At 45.2% G+C, this 19,319-nt stretch overlaps 1 protein-coding gene across 1 annotated transcript; it reads left to right on the top strand.

Annotated features, from left to right (window-relative positions):
- The first annotated feature begins 1,593 nt into the window (after positions 1 to 1,593).
- On the top strand, positions 1,594 to 14,807 carry ptger1 (prostaglandin E receptor 1). The gene is made up of 4 exons (XM_018092761.2): positions 1,594 to 1,943; positions 2,407 to 3,229; positions 13,939 to 14,169; positions 14,411 to 14,807. The coding sequence occupies exons 2-4, from the start codon at positions 2,423 to 2,425 to the stop codon at positions 14,537 to 14,539; spliced, it is 1,167 nt and encodes a 388-aa protein (XP_017948250.1). The 5' UTR covers positions 1,594 to 1,943; positions 2,407 to 2,422; the 3' UTR covers positions 14,540 to 14,807.
- The last annotated feature ends 4,512 nt before the right edge of the window (positions 14,808 to 19,319 follow it).

Here is a 19,319-nt window from a genome sequence, read left to right as displayed (position 1 = left end):
AGTTATATATATAACATATAATAATAAGACAGTGGCTCATTTATTAACACTGGGCAAAATTGCCCCTGGGCATAGATTAGGCGCTGCAACTTTTGAAAAAGTCGCAGCTACTAATCGCCATGTGTGTCTTCACCTTTAATGTGTTAAATAACTCCATACATTTGAATTCATAGATCTTTCTTTCTTGTTCAGTTTTAAAGTTCCATTTTAGAATTAACACCTTCATGCCCTGAAGCCTGTGGTCCTGATGGCAGAAGTGTTGTCCCACTGGTGTATCACATGCTTTGGTCTTGATCTTATGTCGGTGATGGTTCATCCTTGTGCGCAGTTTTTGCCCGGTTTCTCCAATGTACATTCCTCCGGTAGGGCACTTAGTACATATGATCATATACACCCCATTGGAGGAAGCACATGAATAGCAGTCCCGAATGGTGTAGCCTTTGTGTGTATTTGGTATTGCAATTTCATCTTTGCACGGAATGTAGGGCTGGGCGATATACCGTTTAATACCGAATACCGGTATTTTTTTTAAAAACTTTATTCATTTTTCAGATACCGCAATACCGGGGTGTCAGGGTACTCACCCGTGCGGCCCGATCTCGCGCGCCTCCTTGCGTGCGTGCGCATCCCGTTGTCCGCGGGACGTTGCGCACACGCGTCCAGGTGCGCGTGCGTCAAAGCGCACGTACATGTCAAAGCGTGCACATCCGCGACACGCTGACGGCGCCGGTTTTGCGCATGCGTGGGGGGTATTTAAAGCTATCAAACGCCTCCTCCTGTGCTATGTTGTCTGCGGCCTTGCCTGGGAAACTAAGCCTGCCTGATTTACCTTACGACTTTCTGTTGCCGATCCTTCGCTTGCCTGACTCTGATTTTCAATACTGCAGTAATTATTCTCTAATTTATTAGGAAATGGGGTTAACACCTAATCATGCATGGAAAAAAAAATACCGTCAAATACCGTGACACCGATATAATATTGAAAAATACCGTGATGTAAATTTTTGGTCATACCGCCCAGCTCTAACGGAATGTACTTGCAAGTGTAACATCTTTTGCTGGTCTAAAACTCATTCCCCTCAGATTAGGAGCTTGTCTATAAGACGGTAGTCTAAGAGGTAGTTCCGGGAATATTTCCTTTATTCTGGCATCAATATGGAGCATTCCATTATCAATAACCTGCAGATGGTAGCCCTGATTAACAAAAGTTTTCCGTAAGGAATGGAGCTGCTTATTTCTGTCAGTTTTAGCCTGGTTAAACAATTGATTTGTTAATGTGATATGGATGGAAAGTGCCCCACCTAAGGTATGCCGGACAGCCTGTTGGATGGGAACAATAGCACTGATATGGGTCACTCAATAGGGCAATAGGAGATACCTCCTTTTCCTCATTTCTCTGAAAATTCCCATCATCCAATATGTTTTCTTCATTTCTTTTTCCTTTATTCCCAAAGAACACTTTATCCCCCTCTCTTTATTTACTCCTCTCTAATTCTGAATTTCCAGCTCCCCCCCCACCCTCTCCTGCACTCTCCCAGCCCACTCTGTCAGCTTTCCTTCCTCTCATGTCTCTGGTCCTTGCTAAAGGCGGAGGCACCAACCAGGGGAGGATGAGAGATACATGAGGGGGAAAGTGCACGTCTGGGATGCACAAGCAAGCAACGGGCTGAGAGAGAAGCACGTGAGAGGGACAAGTGCAGAAAGAGAAAGAGAAGAGACAAGAAAGGCAATTAGAAGAGAATGGGACAGAGACTGTGAGAGAATGACATAGATGGGCAACTAAGGAGACTCAGAGGGGAGTCACAGGCACAGACATCACTTCATGACATTCTTGAAGAGACGCAAGATATCCCATCATTATGGATTGTGGATGAGTGCAAGGCAGATGGCATTAATATTGTACAAGTTCAGAGAGAGCGTTAGGATGCTGAGGCAGTAGTGAGGTGAGTACCCACATAAGTGTGAGTGGAGGAACAGGGATCTGTAGTGTGTGTGTGTCTATGTGGGGACAGGTGGGTCAGGGCTGAGAGAGTGCAGTACATCAGTATTGGCTGGGCTGGGGTATTTTAATGCAGGGGGTTAACCCCAGACCCCCAGCCCCAGTGGAGAATGGAACTGTGTATGAGCAGTGTCACGGTGGAGTAGCAGTGGGGGAGTTGATGTTGCTCGGATGTTTAAGTATAAACAGTGCCGCAAAAGCTGAGATTGATATTTCTCTCTCTTTTTTTTCCATTTCTTCCCTACTCATTTCTCCCTTCCTCTGATTCCCTGATATTTTGCTGCTCATTCTCCTTTCCCATCATAACTGACCAATCATAACCAATTTTTATTTTTTTATCATCTTCTCCCGACTTCTCATCAACATCTCCTGGTTTCTTTCCCCCTACTGTGTTGCCCTCTCCCAAGGTTGCCCTGCTCTTCCATGTTCCCCCATCAGCGATACAACTCATCCCTTCCCTCTGCCCTCTCAACCTTGCCTCCTACTTCTCTCTCCCCATCATCCCCTACCCCCCGTCCTTCTTCCTCTGTCCCTCTCCTTCCTTCACTTTCCATGGCTTTTGGGGTCACCTCCAATGCACTAGGTCTATGGATTTTGGCTCGGGCCTACACATATTCCCGCCGTCAGCGTCGATCCAGGGCACAGTTTCTTCTCTTGGCCTCAGGACTCCTCTTGACGGATTTGGCTGGACACCTCATCGCTGGCTCCTTTGTACTGTGGCTGTATTCCCATGGAGGGCTTCCAGTAGCCGGCTGCCAGTTTCTTGGAGGGTGCATGGTCTTTTTTGGTCTTTCTCCTCTACTAATTGGACTTCTCATGGCATGTGAACGGTGTCTCGGCCTAACTAGACCACTTTGGCATTCACAGATGGTCACACAAAATCGAGCTCGCTTGAGTCTTGCCCTTGCATGGGCTGTGGCCCTTCTTGTGTCTATTCTCCCATTTCTGGGCTATGGGGCATACGACCTTCAGCCCTCGGGGACTTGGTGTTTTCTCAAGGGACCCACAGGGTTCTGCTTACTGTTCTCTGGCCTGGGACTAGGATGCCTGGCGGCTGCACTTGTGTGTAATGTACTGGTTGGGGCAACCTTGTTAAGAGCCCGTCTCCAAAGACCCCCAAAGGAGGAGAGAAGAAGGAGACAGTCTCGCTCACATACCCATGACCTAGAGATGGTGGTGCAACTGCTGGCAATCACATTCGTATCATGTGTGTCTTGGACCCCCTTGTTGGTGAGTAACAGATGCATGGGAGTTGTGCCATAACCGTCACTATTTATAGCAGTCTGTAGCTACTAGTGAAGTGTCTTGTGTCAGAGAGTCTTGCGCTTCCTGTTGTCTGATTTCCCCCAATGTTCTTTTCCTGCCGAGACTCACCTCTGTTTTTGGACACACTGAACACAGATCCTTAAAGGGGTACTCAATCTAAATAATACCAAATGAATAAAATGGCATCATTCTAGACAATTTTCCAAAACACAAACCAGAAAAATAAGAAATATACATTTTCAATCATTTTTTAAAGTTAATTTAAAATTTGAATTTAAATACATGTCTCTTACTGTTCCAATGGAAGGACCTACTGGTAAATAAAACATTAGAAAGGTTATTATATGATCCCTTTATATATTTATACATAGTTATCATGTCACCTCTTAAGCGCCTCTTCTCCAGTGTAAACAGACCCAACTTGGCCAGTCTTTCCCCATAAATGAGACTTTCCATACCCTTTACCAGCTTAGTTGTCCTTCTCTGGACCCTCTCTAACTCAATAATATACTGTAAAAAAGGAGAATTACAGAAGAATTTAATGCACTGTGGGTATTGCAGTCTTTGCAAGGGGGGAGAGCTAACTACTCCTACTTTGTTTCAATGGCATTTGTAAGGGATCATTTACAAGCTCTCATATTTTTTGTACTTTGCATCCTTCTCTATCATGACAGACCTAAATGAATCCTGAAACATTAAGTGATTGCCAAGCCCCTTAACTTAATTTTTAAGGATCAGTTCAGGTTTGGCATGGTGCAGAGAGACTGGCGGATTGCTAATGTGGTGCCGTTATTCAAAAAGGGATCCCGTTCTCAGCCTGAAAACTATAAGCCTGTTAGTCTGACATCAATACTATGAAATCTAAATACTATAAGTTTGTGTCAGTATGGAATTATGTGTAACGGATCTTGCCAGACTAGTTTAGTTGCCTTTTATGTTGAGGTGAGCAGGAAGCTTAATGCTGGAATGGCAGTGGATGTCATCTACTTGGACTTTGCTAAAGCGTTTGATACAGTACCTCACAGAAGGATTATGATAAAACTGAGGAATATTGGCCTAGAACATAATATTTGTAATTGGATAGAGAACTGGCTGAAGGATAGAGTACAAAGAGTGGGGGTAAATGGAACATTTTCTAATTGGGCCAGTGTGGTTAGTGGAGTACCGCAGGGGTCAGTCCTTGGGCCTTTGCTTTTTAACTTGTTTATTAATGACCTGGAGGTGGGCATAGACAGTACTGTTTCTATTTTTGCTGATGACACAAAATTGTGCAAAACTATAAGTTCCATGCAGGATGCTGCCGCTTTGCAAATTAAGAAGGATCTGGGGTTTTTTGTAGATAACAAGTTGTCTAATTCCAGGCAGTGTCATTCTGTGGCTACTAAAGCAAATAAAGAGCTGTCTTGTATAAAAAAGGGCATTGACTCAAGGGATGAGAACATAATTTTGCCCCTTTATAGGTCCCTGGTAAGGCCTCACCTTGAGTATGGGGGGCAGTTTTGGGCTCCAGTCCTTAAGAAGGATATTAATGAGCTGGAGAGAGTGCAGAGACTGCAACTAAACTGGTAAAGGGGATGGAAGGGTTAAACTATGAGGTGAGACTGTCAGGGTTGGGGTTGTTTTCAAAAGAGGCGCTTGGGAGGGGACATGATTACTCTGTACAAGTACATTAGAGGGGATTATAGGCAGTTGGGGGATGTTCTTTTTTCCCATAAAAACAATCAACGCACCAGAGGCCCCCCCTTTAGATTAGAGGAAAGGAGCTTCCATTTGAAGCAGCGTAGGGGGTTCCTCACGGTGAGGGCAGTGAGGTTGGGGAATGCCCTTCCTAGTGATGGGGTAATGGCAGATTCTGTTAATGCCTATAAGAGGGGCCTGGATGAGTTCTTGAACAATCAGAATATCCAAGGCTATTGTGATACTAATATCTACAGTTAGTTAATATATATATAGTTTATGTATGTGAGTGTGACCTTTCCTACTCTAGCATTTGCTTCTGTAAATGAGCGCTGTAGTCAGTACAAGCGCTTGAAGGCATAGCAAGAAACACATACTGCTTTTATTGGCAATTACATTTGCAAATTCTTGAAATGAATACTAGCATTTTTAGAAATGGAATTAAATGTCATTGCATAATCTATTTGTTATTATTATTTAGGTGGAATTCCCTTTTCATGTTTAGATGGGGAGGTTTATGAAAGGGGACCTGTCACTCTAAGAAATAATTCCAAATCCTTTTCTATTATGTTAGTGAAGCAAAATAAACTTTACTTACACAGTATAAATGATTTAAATCCCGTTTCCTTCCGTCCTGGAATTTGCAGTCACAGCAAACAGGCAGGCGCCATTTTGTGGGCACTGTTACTAAGGCTACCTTTGAGTTCTCATCATAAAATCTTTTTTATGTGTGAGAAAGGGGCATCTAATGCTGGCCTATTGGACCTATTGAGCCCATTAAGGTCCCACCACCATGGGGGCCCCGCACCAGAGAGAATAAACACATAAAGCTGTCCAGCCTGCCCCCAACAATGATTGTCTGATAATGCTGCTATGTATTCTGGGACATTAAACTCAAAGTGGGCACTGCAGTCATACTGCTAGCCAGGGTATAGTGTGATTGAGGGGCCAATAATCACACTATAATCTCAGACTATATATAGTATGGTTGGTGTGTCGGTGCCCAGTGCTTGGGGGCCACATTGTGCAATAAAATGTTGGGGGCCAAGGAAACAAGAGAAAGAGAGGTGAAAAGGCAGGGTTACACCATCAGTCATCTGGAGAGAGCGAGAGGCAGGAGCCCGGTACCCTGTGCCAGCTGGCAACACCTTGTGTAGGGGGCCCCGCCAAAATGGTCCCAATTGGGCCCCACAGTTTATAAAACCTGCCCTGTGCACAGGGTACACAGTTATAGACGATGAGGGGGGAGGGGGAATGTGAAGTGGGCAGTGACATCTAGGAACTGCGGAATGGAAAGTAAAAGTATTTGCCTGCCTTGCCTTTATGGCAGGTCCCCTTTCTGACTGGGTTTGTCTGGGTGACAGGTCCCCTTTCTGACTGGGTTTGTCTGGGCGACAGGTCCCCTTTCTGACTGGGTTTGTCTGGGCGACAGGTCCCCTTTCTGACTGGGTTTGTCTGGGCGACAGGTCCCCTTTCTGACTGGGTTTGTCTGGGTGACAGGTCCCCTTTCTGACTGGGTTTGTCTGGGCGACAGGTCCCCTTTCTGACTGGGTTTGTCTGGGCGACAGGTCCCCTTTCTGACTGGGTTTGTCTGGGCGACAGGTCCCCTTTCTGACTGGGTTTGTCTGGGCGACAGGTCCCCTTTCTGACTGGGTTTGTCTGGGTGCCAAGTCCCCTTTCTGACTGGGTTTGTCTGGGTGACAGGTCCCCTTTCTGACTGGGTTTGTCTGGGCGACAGGTCCCCTTTCTGACTGGGTTTGTCTGGGTGCCAAGTCCCCTTTCTAACTGGGTTTGTCTGGGTGACAGGTCCCCTTTCTGACTGGGTTTGTCTGGGCGACAGGTCCCCTTTCTGACTGGGTTTGTCTGGGCGACAGGTCCCCTTTCTGACTGGGTTTGTCTGGGCGACTGGTCCCCTTTCTGACTGGGTTTGTCTGGGCGACAGGTCCCCTTTCTGACTGGGTTTGTCTGGGCAACAGGGCCCCTTTCTGACTGGGTTTGTCTGGGCGACAGGTCCCCTTTCTGACTGGGTTTGTCTGGGCGACAGGTCCCCTTTCTGACTGGGTTTGTCTGGGCGACTGGTCCCCTTTCTGACTGGGTTTGTCTGGGTGACAGGTCCCCTTTCTGACTGGGTTTGTCTGGGCAACAGGGCCCCTTTCTGACTGGGTTTGTCTGGGCGACAGGTCCCCTTTCTGACTGGGTTTGTCTGGGCGACAGGTCCCCTTTCTGACTGGGTTTGTCTGGGTGCCAAGTCCCCTTTCTGACTGGGTTTGTCTGGGTGACAGGTCCCCTTTCTGACTGGGTTTGTCTGGGCGACAGGTCCCCTTTCTGACTGGGTTTGTCTGGGTGCCAAGTCCCCTTTCTGACTGGGTTTGTCTGGGTGACAGGTCCCCTTTCTGACTGGGTTTGTCTGGGCGACAGGTCCCCTTTCTGACTGGGTTTGTCTGGGTGCCAAGTCCCCTTTCTGACTGGGTTTGTCTGGGCGACAGGTCCCCTTTCTGACTGGGTTTGTCTGGGTGCCAAGTCCCCTTTCTGACTGGGTTTGTCTGGGTGACAGGTCCCCTTTCTGACTGGGTTTGTCTGGGCGACAGGTCCTCTTTTTGACTGGGTTTGTCTGGGTGACAGGTCCCCTTTCTGACTGGGTTTGTCTGGGCGACAGGTCCCCTTTCTGACTGGGTTTGTCTGGGCGACAGGTCCCCTTTCTGACTGGGTTTGTCTGGGCGACAGGTCCCCTTTCTGACTGGGTTTGTCTGGGCGACAGGTCCCCTTTCTGACTGGGTTTGTCTGGGCGACAGGTCCCCTTTCTGACTGGGTTTGTCTGGGCGACAGGTACGTGCTCCAGTATGGACATGGAGGTGAATATTCTGTATGAATGCCACTGAACTGACCACATCCCCCTAAGGATTTCATTTCCCGCTCTCGGAATAAAAATAACTAAGATGTGGTTGATAAAGTCTATTCTGACTGTCACCACATAACAACCTTGCCCAAAAACAATTCTATTGATATTTTTAACTGCTCTGCAGATCTCCGCTACCTATTAGTTTCCATCAATTCATCCATATGGGAGCGCTGTGGTTTTGCTTTGCTCCTCTGCAGTAAATATTATCATCCCTCTGGGCTTTGTTATGGTCCGTCCAGGTTGAAATGATGCAGGAATCCAGATAACAGATTTTCTGTTGTGGCCAGCCCCCATAGTGATGTTCTGTATATCGTTACAGAATGGGCGGGGCTTAATAACAACGCCTGCCCATCAAGTTTAACGTTTGCTCCAATAATTTCGAGCAGATTAACAGAATTCACCCAAAAGGTGAACATTTTTGAAGCTACCAACTGTATCTGCCAGTATGACCAGACAGCACCTTTGCTCTCTGGGTAATTGTTGCACAATTTTAGTAATAAAATTCCCTGGTTTGGAGGTGGGAATTCATTTTTCACAATTTACTAACCTCTCTAAATTCTAAATTTCCAAATTTGCCTTAAAAAAAGAAAGGCTTTGGGGGCGATGATATTTAACCTTGCAAAATGGCATTTCATTATTCTGACAGGGGACGTTCCTATCTATGACTCTTTTATGACTCACTTACTTTAATAAAAATAGCCTACAATCCTAGTCATAAAGCACGACTGGGAGTCTGTTTTTTGTTACGGATAGGGAGGAATGTAGGTACAGTCACATGACTGCAGCAGAATGAAGCAACATTGATTATTTTGACTTGATTATTTGACTTAAAGGGGTAGTTGACCTTCAGATTCACTTTTTTTGGGTTTTGGAAATATTTATGTTTTTTTTATACTGCAAGGAAGATCAACTGCAATGTGATTTCTAGGCCTGGATTACTTTAGCAAGCAGAATATCTAGCATAACATAGAATCTAGAGAGAAAGATAACTAGTAAAAAAAAAAAAATTCCCCCCCGTGGCACTTACCTTCCCTCCCCCCACTGCAGAGTGCCTCTGCCCCCCCCCCCCCACTGCCCATGGGCAAACCCTTCACCCTGCCCTGCAGATCCTGGGCAGAGAGCAGTTTAGGTATAGTGGCTTCTCCCAGTCTGACCCCTGTGTTTTTAGTTGCTGGGGTTCAATGACCCTAACAACCAGAAAGTATTTTCAGCTGCAGGCTACAAGCAGGCAAAGTAAAACCACTAATGATTACAAAACAATAAAAAATGGGTTTATCTCTACTAGAAGTTAATTTTAAAAAAAATCAGCCTCTTTGAAATCTTTAATTACCTGCCACTCTGGTTGTTCAAAGGTTAATAGTGAGGCTGCTGCATCCCCTCAGTCACCTAGGATGCCTTCTCCTCCTCTAACCCACTCACCCCCCTCCCTTGGCTGTTGGCTATTGAGCATGCTCAGTTCTGCTCAGTTCAGGTTACTAAAGATACCCTCCAGTCTAGCAGCCAAAGAGATGGCAATGCTGGTTGCTATAGAAACCCTGCTCTAGCACTCTGCTCCTATTTTTTCTCATAACCAGTGGCGTAATAATAGAGGAAGCCAACCCTGTGGTCAGGGCTTGGGGGGGACAGGGGGGCCTGGACCGTGGGGTCTACTTCCTCCATTTAGCCGTTAAATCTCTGCTCCACGCCAGGTTGGAGAGTGGGTGGGGAGTGGAACTAACAGGCCAGTGGGCGGGGGACTTATCAGAGCTGAGGGACAATGTGTCAGGGTGAGGGGGCCAGATGAGTGTACTACATAGCACTGGGTCCCTCTGAAGATTTTTTTGCAGGGGGGCCTGACCCAGAGTAGAGACACCAATGCTCCTAACATTCTCTTCTGAGCTCAGTGTAACCATTACAGTGATCAGTCCAAGCAGGGCTTTTTATCAAAGTAAATTCTGCCTGTGTAAGCCTGCATTTTTGATGAAATTTACACTCAATAAGGGTCTTTGTGCACATGGGGTGTTTGCAGATGTTAATATCACTTAATATATGTGAGAGGGAAAATGGCTGCCGGGTGAAAGCTGCTATTTGTTTTAGGAAAATGTGATGGCACTGGCAAATGGAGGGGGAATATGCAGTCCAAACAATGCCATTTAGGTGGGGTAGATGTGCCCAACATATATACTGTACATAACAGAGAAATATAGACTTTACATGTCTGTTAAAACTTTCTACTTTAAAAATGTCTAAACAGTGAGATTTTGTGTTTATTTGCCAGTTAATGAACATGGTGCATGTTGTAGCGGTAGGGAGAGCGGAGTTATACAATTGCTGTCATTTCAAACCCATAGCAACCAATTAGCATCAATCAAATCAGTCTACAGTAACTAAGGTATTTTATTTCACTGATGCCAATGTTATTTTTTTTCCCAGAAAAGGAGGCAACCCTGACAGTAACACAAATAAAGGCAAATTCTGGTTGCTATGGTTTGTTCCTCTGGTGGAATATTCCAATTATTTCCTTCATTCCCCTCTTGCCTTTTCAGGGGCAGCAGCAGAAACTGCTTCATGGTTGTACCTACAGCCCTTTTGTAGGCAGGTAAATAGAAACGGCAGTCGGCCATCAGAATAACATCCTGGGGTTTCTCCCTGCTATGAGCAGTGTGGGTTAATCTCAATACAAAGGGTTTATATATAGAAAATAAAAGTTGCTGTTGGATGGAGGATTGGAAGCAGAGGAGCAAGACAGTTATTTTATACACAAGAATGGGACATATAGAGCAGCTGATCCTCCTATCATACAGTGTTGGCATAGTGTTTCTTTTTCTAAACTGCAGTGGGGTGCAACTGCTCCCCGATAAAGCAAATCTTAAGTTTCTTTGGCCCAACTCATAAGGCTTCTTACTAACAGTTTTCACATTTTTGCTGTTACATATATCTTTTCTAATAGGGTAAAACGAACAAGTTCTCACTACTTCCTCTCACCACCTTCACTTTATTGGCCCAAACCCTCTCTACTTCCTCTCACTTCATGGTAGCCGTCACATTATTGGCCCAAACCCTCTCTACTTCCTCTCACTTCATGGTAGCCGTCACATTATTGGCCCAAACCCTCTCTACTTCCTCTCACTTCATGGTAGCCGTCACATTATTGGCCCAAACCCTCTCTACTTCCTCTCACTTCATGGTAGCCTTCACTTTATTGGCCCAAACCCTCTCTACTTCCTCTCACTTCATTTATTGGGCAGCCTTCACATCACTGGCCCAAACTCTCTCTACTTCCTCTCACTTCATTTATTGGGCAGCCTTCACATTATTGGCCCAAACCCTCTCTACTTCCTCTCACTTCATTTATTGGGCAGCCTTCACATTATTGGCCCAAACCCTCTCTACTTCCTCTCACTTCATGGTAGCTTTCACTTTATTGGCCCAAACCCTCTCTACTTCCTCTCACTTCATGGTAGCCTTCACATCACTGGCCCAAACTCTCTCTACTTCCTCTCACTTCATTTATTGGGCAGCCTTCACATTATTGGCCCAAACCCTCTCTACTTCCTCTCACTTCATGGTAGCCTTCACTTTATTGGCCCAAACCCTCTCTACTTCCTCTCACTTCATGGTAGCCGTCACATTATTGGCCCAAACCCTCTCTACTTCCTCTCACTTCATGGTAGCCTTCACTTTATTGGCCCAAACCCTCTCTACTTCCTCTCACTTCATGGTAGCCTTCACTTTATTGGCCCAAGCCCTCTCTACTTCCTCTCACTTCATGGTAGCCTTCACATCACTGGCCCAAACTCTCTCTACTTCCTCTCACTTCATTTATTGGGCAGCCTTCACTTTATTGGCCAAACCATTGCTACTTACTCTCACTGCATAGTAGTCAGCACTTTATCTGTGCAAGACCTGATATTTCCTATTGCTGTAGTTTTCATTTGATGTAGTTCTCACTTTCCCCCTTGCCACCAATATTTTTTTTTATTTCTCATAATTATCTCTGACACACAGAGAAATGTTAACCTGACTGAATATGTTTTCAGGTGAGTAGAGGCCATGCCATGTTACATGCTAGTCATGTTCCGTTATTTCCTGCCCCCCCCCCCACCAGCCCCGCCCAGCGCTGCCTGTTACTTAACTGGCTGTTCCTATGGGAAGCTGGGAGGGGTGGGCCAAAGCCACATGACTTGCCAAAATTGATATGTTTGTATTGAAAATATTTCTCTCTCTTTGATCTCATCCTTTGCCATCTTTGTGTCCTTATTCTTCCTGCCCTTGAAGCTCTCAGGGCCACATGAAAAATCCCTCTCTGGGTCTCTCTCTCTCTCTCTCTCTCTCTTTTGTTGTACTTACCCACTGTAACTCTATTCTGTATATTGTGTTGTTTAACTCTTTATCACATCCAATGTTTTCTCTTTTTCCTCTTCTCTCTCTCTCTCTCTCTCTCTCTCTCTCTCTCTGTGTGTGTGGCTGTGTTTACAACACTGTCTATTTTAAGTCTCATACCCTAAATAAAGCATTTGCATGTTCTAAATCTAGTATATGCTCAATAAAGCCCTTTCATACTCTCTATGCAGCCCTGCAGTCAGTTTCTGTTCTAGCTCTTTCTGCCTGTCAGTATTTGCTCTAGCTCTCTCTGCATGTCAGTTTCTGTTCTAGCTCCTTCTGCCTGTCAGTATCTGTTCTAGGTCTTTCTGCCTGTCAGTATCTGCTCTAGCTCTTTCTGCCTGTCAGTATCTGCTCTAGCTCTTTCTGCATGCCAGTAATCTGCTCTAGCTCTTTCTGCCTGTCAGTATCTGTTCTAGCTCTTTCTGCCTGTCAGTATCTGCTCTAGCTCTTTCTGCCTGTCAGTATCTGCTCTAGCTCTTTCTGCATGTCAAAATCTGCTCTAGCTCTTTCTGCCTGTCAAAATCTGCTCTAGCTCTTTCTGCATGTCAGTAATCTGCTCTAGCTCTTTCTGCCTGTCAGTATCTGCTCTAGCTCTTTCTGCCTGTCAAAATCTGCTCTAGCTCTTTCTGCACGTCAGTAATCTGCTCTAGCTCTTTCTGCATGTCAGAAATCTGCTCTAGCTCTTTCTACTGGTTCTCTGCTTTCTGCTGAAGCAGTTTCTTTCTGAAGTTTTCCCATTTCTGCCAATATTTCCTTTCTTTAAAGTTCACGCTTTGCTAGTTCTGATGCTTTCTGAAACCCAGTATCTGGCCTTGCTCTTTAAATCTTCCTCTTTGCCAAATGACGTTACCCACTCTAACACCCCTCTGTTTATAGCCACACTTTGACCTGAAACTGTCATTTTCTTCTGATTTTCATTTTAGAGTTATGCAGAAATTCTGAAAAATGCTGCTTGCATTTTTTTTACAAACTTTTGAAAAATGTTGTTTGCATTTTTTTTTTACAAACCTATGGTTCTTAGCTTCCCATTAATAAGAAATCCATTTCCTTTGTGATTCTCAAGTCTGAGGCCTAATGCCATATTTTGTTGCTCATGTTCTGTATCAAAGCACTTTTTTAAGGGTCATGTAAACCCTAAATTTTCCTACCATGAAAATAAGTTGGGCACATCTCCCCCATCCAAATGGCATCATTTGTATTGCATATATCCCCTATCCCATTTTCCTAAAACAAATATCAGCTTTCACCCAGTGGCCATTTTCCCTCTGACACATCTTCAGTGACATTTACATCTGCAAACAGCACGTACACAAAGACCCTTATTGAGCGTAAATTTCATCAAGAATGCAGGCTTACACAGGCAGAACTTACTTTGAGCACTGTAATGGTTACACTAATCTCAGGAGAGAAAGTTAGGATAAAAAAATAGAAGCAGAGAGCTAAAACAGAGTTTCTATGGAAACAGCAATGTCATCTCTTCATTGGCTGCTAGATTGGAGGGTGTGTTAAGTAATCTGCACTGAGAAGAACTGAGCATGCTCAGTAGCCAACAGCCAAAGTAAATTCCTGAGGGAGGGGGCAGAGTGGGTAAAAAGAGGACAATGAATCTTAAGTGAATAATGGGACGATGCAGCCTTACTATTAACATTTTAAAGAGGCTGGGGGGTTTACATGTCCTTTAAGTTTGTTTATACTATTGTCATTCCTTTGATTGTTTTTAATTCTTAATTAGGTCTCCGTGGTGATGTTGCACACAGGTATACCCCTTCCTCGTCCCGACTGGTTACTCTTCACAGTGCGCTTGGCTTCACTGAACCAGATTTTGGACCCATGGGTGTACATCCTACTGAGACGGTCGGTGCTGTTCCGCCTATACACCATCTTTGTGCGGGCTACCCGTCTGCGAAATGGAAAGCTCAGCCGTTGGGATGCTGGAGAGTTCCAGAGCTCGGAGCGGAGTCAGGTTAGCCATTTGTAGCCTGGCATGAAAATAAGGAAAAGAGGGGGAGAAGCCATATGTAGAAATGTGGTTCTGAAAGAGAAATGGACCAATATACGGGGAAGAATATAGGGTCCAATATAAAATTTTGCCCATGCCAAAAATTCTCTTTGACATTTTTACAGTAGAAGATATGATGTTGAGTGACCCCCATGACCAAAAATGTCCTTCTAAAAATTCTGAGGAGTATTTTCTTTTTTTCAAGGGGACCCAGGTGCTAAAAATCCTAAGAGCGCTGCAAAATGAGGGTCTGTTCGTTAAGCCGAACCTGTCGAGAAGCACCCAGCTCACTACCAACACAGCTGGAGCTGAGAGGCTTCCACAAAAAGTCTGACTCTTACAAGGTTCTTGGGCAGAAATGCAGCTTGTGGGAGCATGAACCCCCCGCCAACCAAGTGGAAGAAGAAGAAGAAGGCATCAGTGGATAATTCACTGCTACAGATAACGCTTTGACCCAGTGACTTTTACTCAAGCTAGAAGAAACCCTAGAAGTTTCAATAGTAAACATTGCCTGGGCAGCGGCTTAGTTATTCTATATAAGCCCTCACGGAATGTTATGTTATGTAACAGTTTAATATACTAGTACCTCGGAATTTGTTTTACCAAGTTGTCTTTTTAATTGTGCCATATGTGTTTTTCGGCTTATAACAAATATATGTTAGTTCTGCTATAGGGAACTGATATCTGTGGGCGAAGGGGTATTTTTGAATTTGGGGAGGCTAAATAAGCACATTTCTACATAGACTCCTTTTGTTATGAGTGGGAGCTGGAAAGGCAAGTCCTCTAGGCAGGGGCTGTTACAGGATGGAGCAGGCGTTGACCAGATGGGACAGGACAGAGCGGGCATAAACCAGATGGGACCAGAGAGGACAGGATGGAGCGGGCATAGACCAGATAGGACAGGACGGAGCGGGCGTAGACCAGATGGGACCAGACAGGACGGAGCGGGTGTAGACCAGATGGGACCAGATAGGACGGAGCGGGTGTAGACCAGATGGGACCAGATAGGACGGAGCGGGTGTAGACCAGATGGGACCAGATAGGACAGGACGGAGTGGGCATAAATCAGATGGGACCAGACAGGACAGGACGGAGCGGGCGTAGACCAGATGGGACCAGACAGGATGGAGCGGGCGTAGACCAGATGGGACCAGACAGGACGGAGCGGGCGTAGACCAGATGGGACCAGACAGGACAGGACGGAGCGGGCGTAGACCAGGCAAGACTAGACAGGACAGAACAGGGTGGGCGTAGACCAGACAGGACAGGGAAAGCAAGGAATAAAGGCAGGAGCAAGGAGCGAGCACAGGAGCAAGGAGCAAGCACAGGAGCGAGCACAGGAGCAAGGAGCGAGCACAGGAGTGAAGGAAGCAAGAAAACAAGACGAAGGAGCAGAGGAACAAGGAAGCAAGACAAGGAGCCGGAACAGGAAACATAAACTAGGGCCAGGCCACAGTGTTTAATGTTAACCAATGTTCAGGGCACGAGTGTGAGGGGGGCTGGGCTTAAAGAGGGCAGAGTCAGCCCTGATTGGCTGACCCCACCTAGCCAATAAGGCTGCTGGGATGATGTAATCACCTCTTGCCAGCTGCTCTCCTGGCTCAGTGGTCAGGGTGAGCAACCAACAACCAGGAGGTCCTGGGATCAAACCCCAGCAGACCCTTACACCTTTAATGCTGAGATCCCCAACCTTGAGCCACACTCAGATGTAAGAAGTGTTGGTGAGCCACACGGGCATGAAAAAAAATCCCTTGTGGATGCGCAATAAGGGCTATTTGACAGCCCCACGTGGACTGTTGGCCTACAGGAGGCTCTGCTTGGAGTAAAACTGTGCCCCTGCACTTCCAAAAGTTGCCCCACGAGCCCAGAATTTAACAATGGCACACACTGAGAGCAACATCAAAGTGGGTGGTGAGTGAAATGTTGCTCCTGAGTCACTGGTTGGCGATCACTGCTTTACAGTATCCGTGGGCCAATTCCATGTATAATGCCCATGAACACATTTGTAATACCCCCAGAACACATTGTAGGATAAATATTGTGCCAGTTTTACTTCCCACATGGCAGGAAGTGCCGGTTCCATGTTTGATACATGGACATAGAGGTAAGTGGCTGAAGTGTGAGATACCCATTATCAGGAGTTGCAGTGATGGAACATAACTACTGTTATAAAATGACAGTACAATTATTTTATAAGGTTACATTTATAATTATGGCTCACACACAGTGATTCTGGGCAACAGCCGAAACCTCAAAAGTCAAGCCATTGTCATAAGCTGCACTGCAGACGGCACGGTGCAAGTTCAAGTATTTGCCACTAAAGCGAACAGTAAATGATTCTCGAAATGCATCCCAAGAACTAATAAACACCCAGAATTGCCCTAAAATCCAAACATCTAGAACAGCAGCACACCATCGCATTATGGAGGAGCAGTAACCCATACCAACCAATAAGAAGTTTGCTTTTAAATAGGTGAGCAATAAATGCTACCTGCTAATTGGTCGTTATGGGTTACTGATCCTGGGCAAACTTAGTGCCTTTTGTTGCATACCCCCTAAGAGAGATTACTCTTCCAAAGTAGCATGATCGTCAACAAAATGGCAGCTGCAATGTTACCCTCTGATACTGGTGAACTCAGGTACAGTTAGGTCCTGAACCAGGGCAGTACAGCAGTGTAGTTAGGGCTAACATAAAACATTAAAGGGAAAGTCATCCCCCCAAATTTTTTTACATAGCATAATAAAAGAAAATGCAATTCTACGCCATTTTCCGATATATATTGATGAAAAACGTTCAATGACGCAACTGAAACTCACTTTCTGTCTGTCGTCTTGTATTGCCTTCTCTATTCTCAGACTACAGAATCAATGTATCAGAAAGCAACTCTCCTCCAGCCAAGACTTCAGTTCCCACAATGCCTTGCACGCTTTTGTTATTCCGCTGTGTGAATGGTGTGTGTATAGAACTGCCTTCAGTAGCAGTTACATATACTAATAATTTAAAGTTGCAAAAAAGGTGTACGAATGTGTATTAGAGAGCTTCTAACAGTTAGATTCTCTTTTATTATCCATAAAAACACTTTCTCGGTGCACATTCCCTTTCTGTCACAGAAATCACCTGTCACTTATTTTCTTAGCAACGTATGGGAAATGCTCTTCCTATGGGAGACGCAAGCCTTTGAAGCCGTGTCCGTCCGTCACCACTTGCCTCCAACTCTGAGTGTTTCCCATACTCTGCTCTGGGAAGCAAATAGAATTGCCACTTTCTCTGGAACAAAATACACGTCTTCCTATATTTCTGTCTTTCTGCCCTATTAATAATAACACTGGCATCAAGCAACAGCAATCAGATTTGTGTAGTGATGGAATAGGGGGAAAATGTTGCATTATGTGCATCAAACACATCAGTTTGCATCTGAAATTGCACATGATTTTGTAAATGGCTCCTGTTGGTACTAAGTTGAGAGGTTTTGCCCTGCTCGTGTAACCACTCGGTGCCTGCCGCCACGTAAAATAATAGAAGATACGGATAGTCAACAAAATGTACTTTCATTGTTTCCAATCCCATATGGCTCATTATTAAAACCATCTGCATAAGCCATCAATTACTTTCATATGCAGCCCTGAACGTGTCAACTATTTCAGCAGGAAATTCTTCTGCCTATTCCAGAGGTATGATTTCTTCCAACAGGAACCCTGGCCGTTGTATGGAACATATCCCAGCAACCCCTGAATAGCTGTTATATGTCTTCCACAGGGCTCATACCATTCCTGCTGTACTCTCTGCCTCACCATGGCAGTAGCAGGAGGAAAAGAGGCTTCAGGCAATTTGGCTAGGCTGCAGTGATCATTTTGCACTCATCCGACCCTTATGTATTTCTGCCATATCTCTTACCGGGTAGGAGCCATAGTAATGGCTCTCATATCTCCTCTCAACTATTATGAACTGCATTGTCTGTTTTTCACCCAGTAGGAGCCATATTTACATCGACCATGCCCATCGGAAATCACAGACCCAACTGCTGCCATTTGTTTCTTTCATTCCGTGCCTCATCTGCTGCCATTCTATCCCATTAATTGGAACCACATCTGTTGCTTTGTGCATCAACCTGTTCTTTCTGCAACTGCTGCCACTTTTCCCCCATTGGTTGGAGCTTTTGCTGCCGTGTGTCTGGGGTGCCACTCCTCCCACATGGTTCTTTCATTTCTTGAGAAAGGTCATATATTTCTGAAGAAGTAGAAGAGTAGGTAATGGTATATCTTCCAAAAGGACAAACTTTGGCAATGGAAATATTCTTCATAAGAAATAAAATATATTTTTTGGCTGCAGAATTTGTTACTGCCTCTGTACATCCAAGCCTTATAATGGTTGCGATAAGTCTCTTCCAAAAGGAAATACCACTGCTCAGCTAAACACATATCTTCATGACCACCCAATACGTACTGTTATTTTATTACAGCTCATTTATAACCCATCACCACATTCGTCAGTGCTATAGAGTAGAGAAAGATAAAAGGCAAACAACTCTGGCCGGCAGTGAATCAGACAAGGATTCTGATCCTCAGAACAGCATAGAGTTGTGTAGGTTAGAATGGGTGTTGGTCAGTAGGGTTTCAAAGACAGAATTCATTATGCCAATACCCATCGTCCCCTTAGGTGTTCTGCACTGCCAAGGCATTCTGCACTCCAAGGCATAAATGAAGTAGTCACAACTTCATATCATCGGGAACAAGTCCAGTCAAAAAGCCAGAAGAACTGGATGGCCAGTCAGTGTAGATGCCTGTAGGGATAAATTTGGAGTAGCACTAAATGCATGGAAGTGCATGGACAGTTGGGTTCGCTGAGCCTGGTATAAGTTGTTAACCCCTCAAAAACTTTCTAAAAAAAAAACCAATAAAAATAAAAAATAATAAAACCTGTTTTTTTGTTAAACTTTTTTAAGCCAGTACCAAGCCAACAATTAAGGTCACCAAAAGCTAGCTCCCTGCAGTCATCTGACCCCCTTCTCCCACCCCTATTCGTCACCTAACACCACCGCATACCCCACTCACGACCTCTACCTCCCCCGCTGTTCTCCAACCCAGGAGCCCCAGGGCCAAACAATCAAATTAGC

This window comes from Xenopus tropicalis, chromosome 3 (genome assembly GCF_000004195.4).
Source record: "Xenopus tropicalis strain Nigerian chromosome 3, UCB_Xtro_10.0, whole genome shotgun sequence".
In the NCBI taxonomy this organism is placed as follows: domain Eukaryota; kingdom Metazoa; phylum Chordata; class Amphibia; order Anura; family Pipidae; genus Xenopus; species Xenopus tropicalis.
Note: the sequence above shows the minus strand (reverse complement) of the source record. Positions and strands in the feature narration are given on the sequence as shown.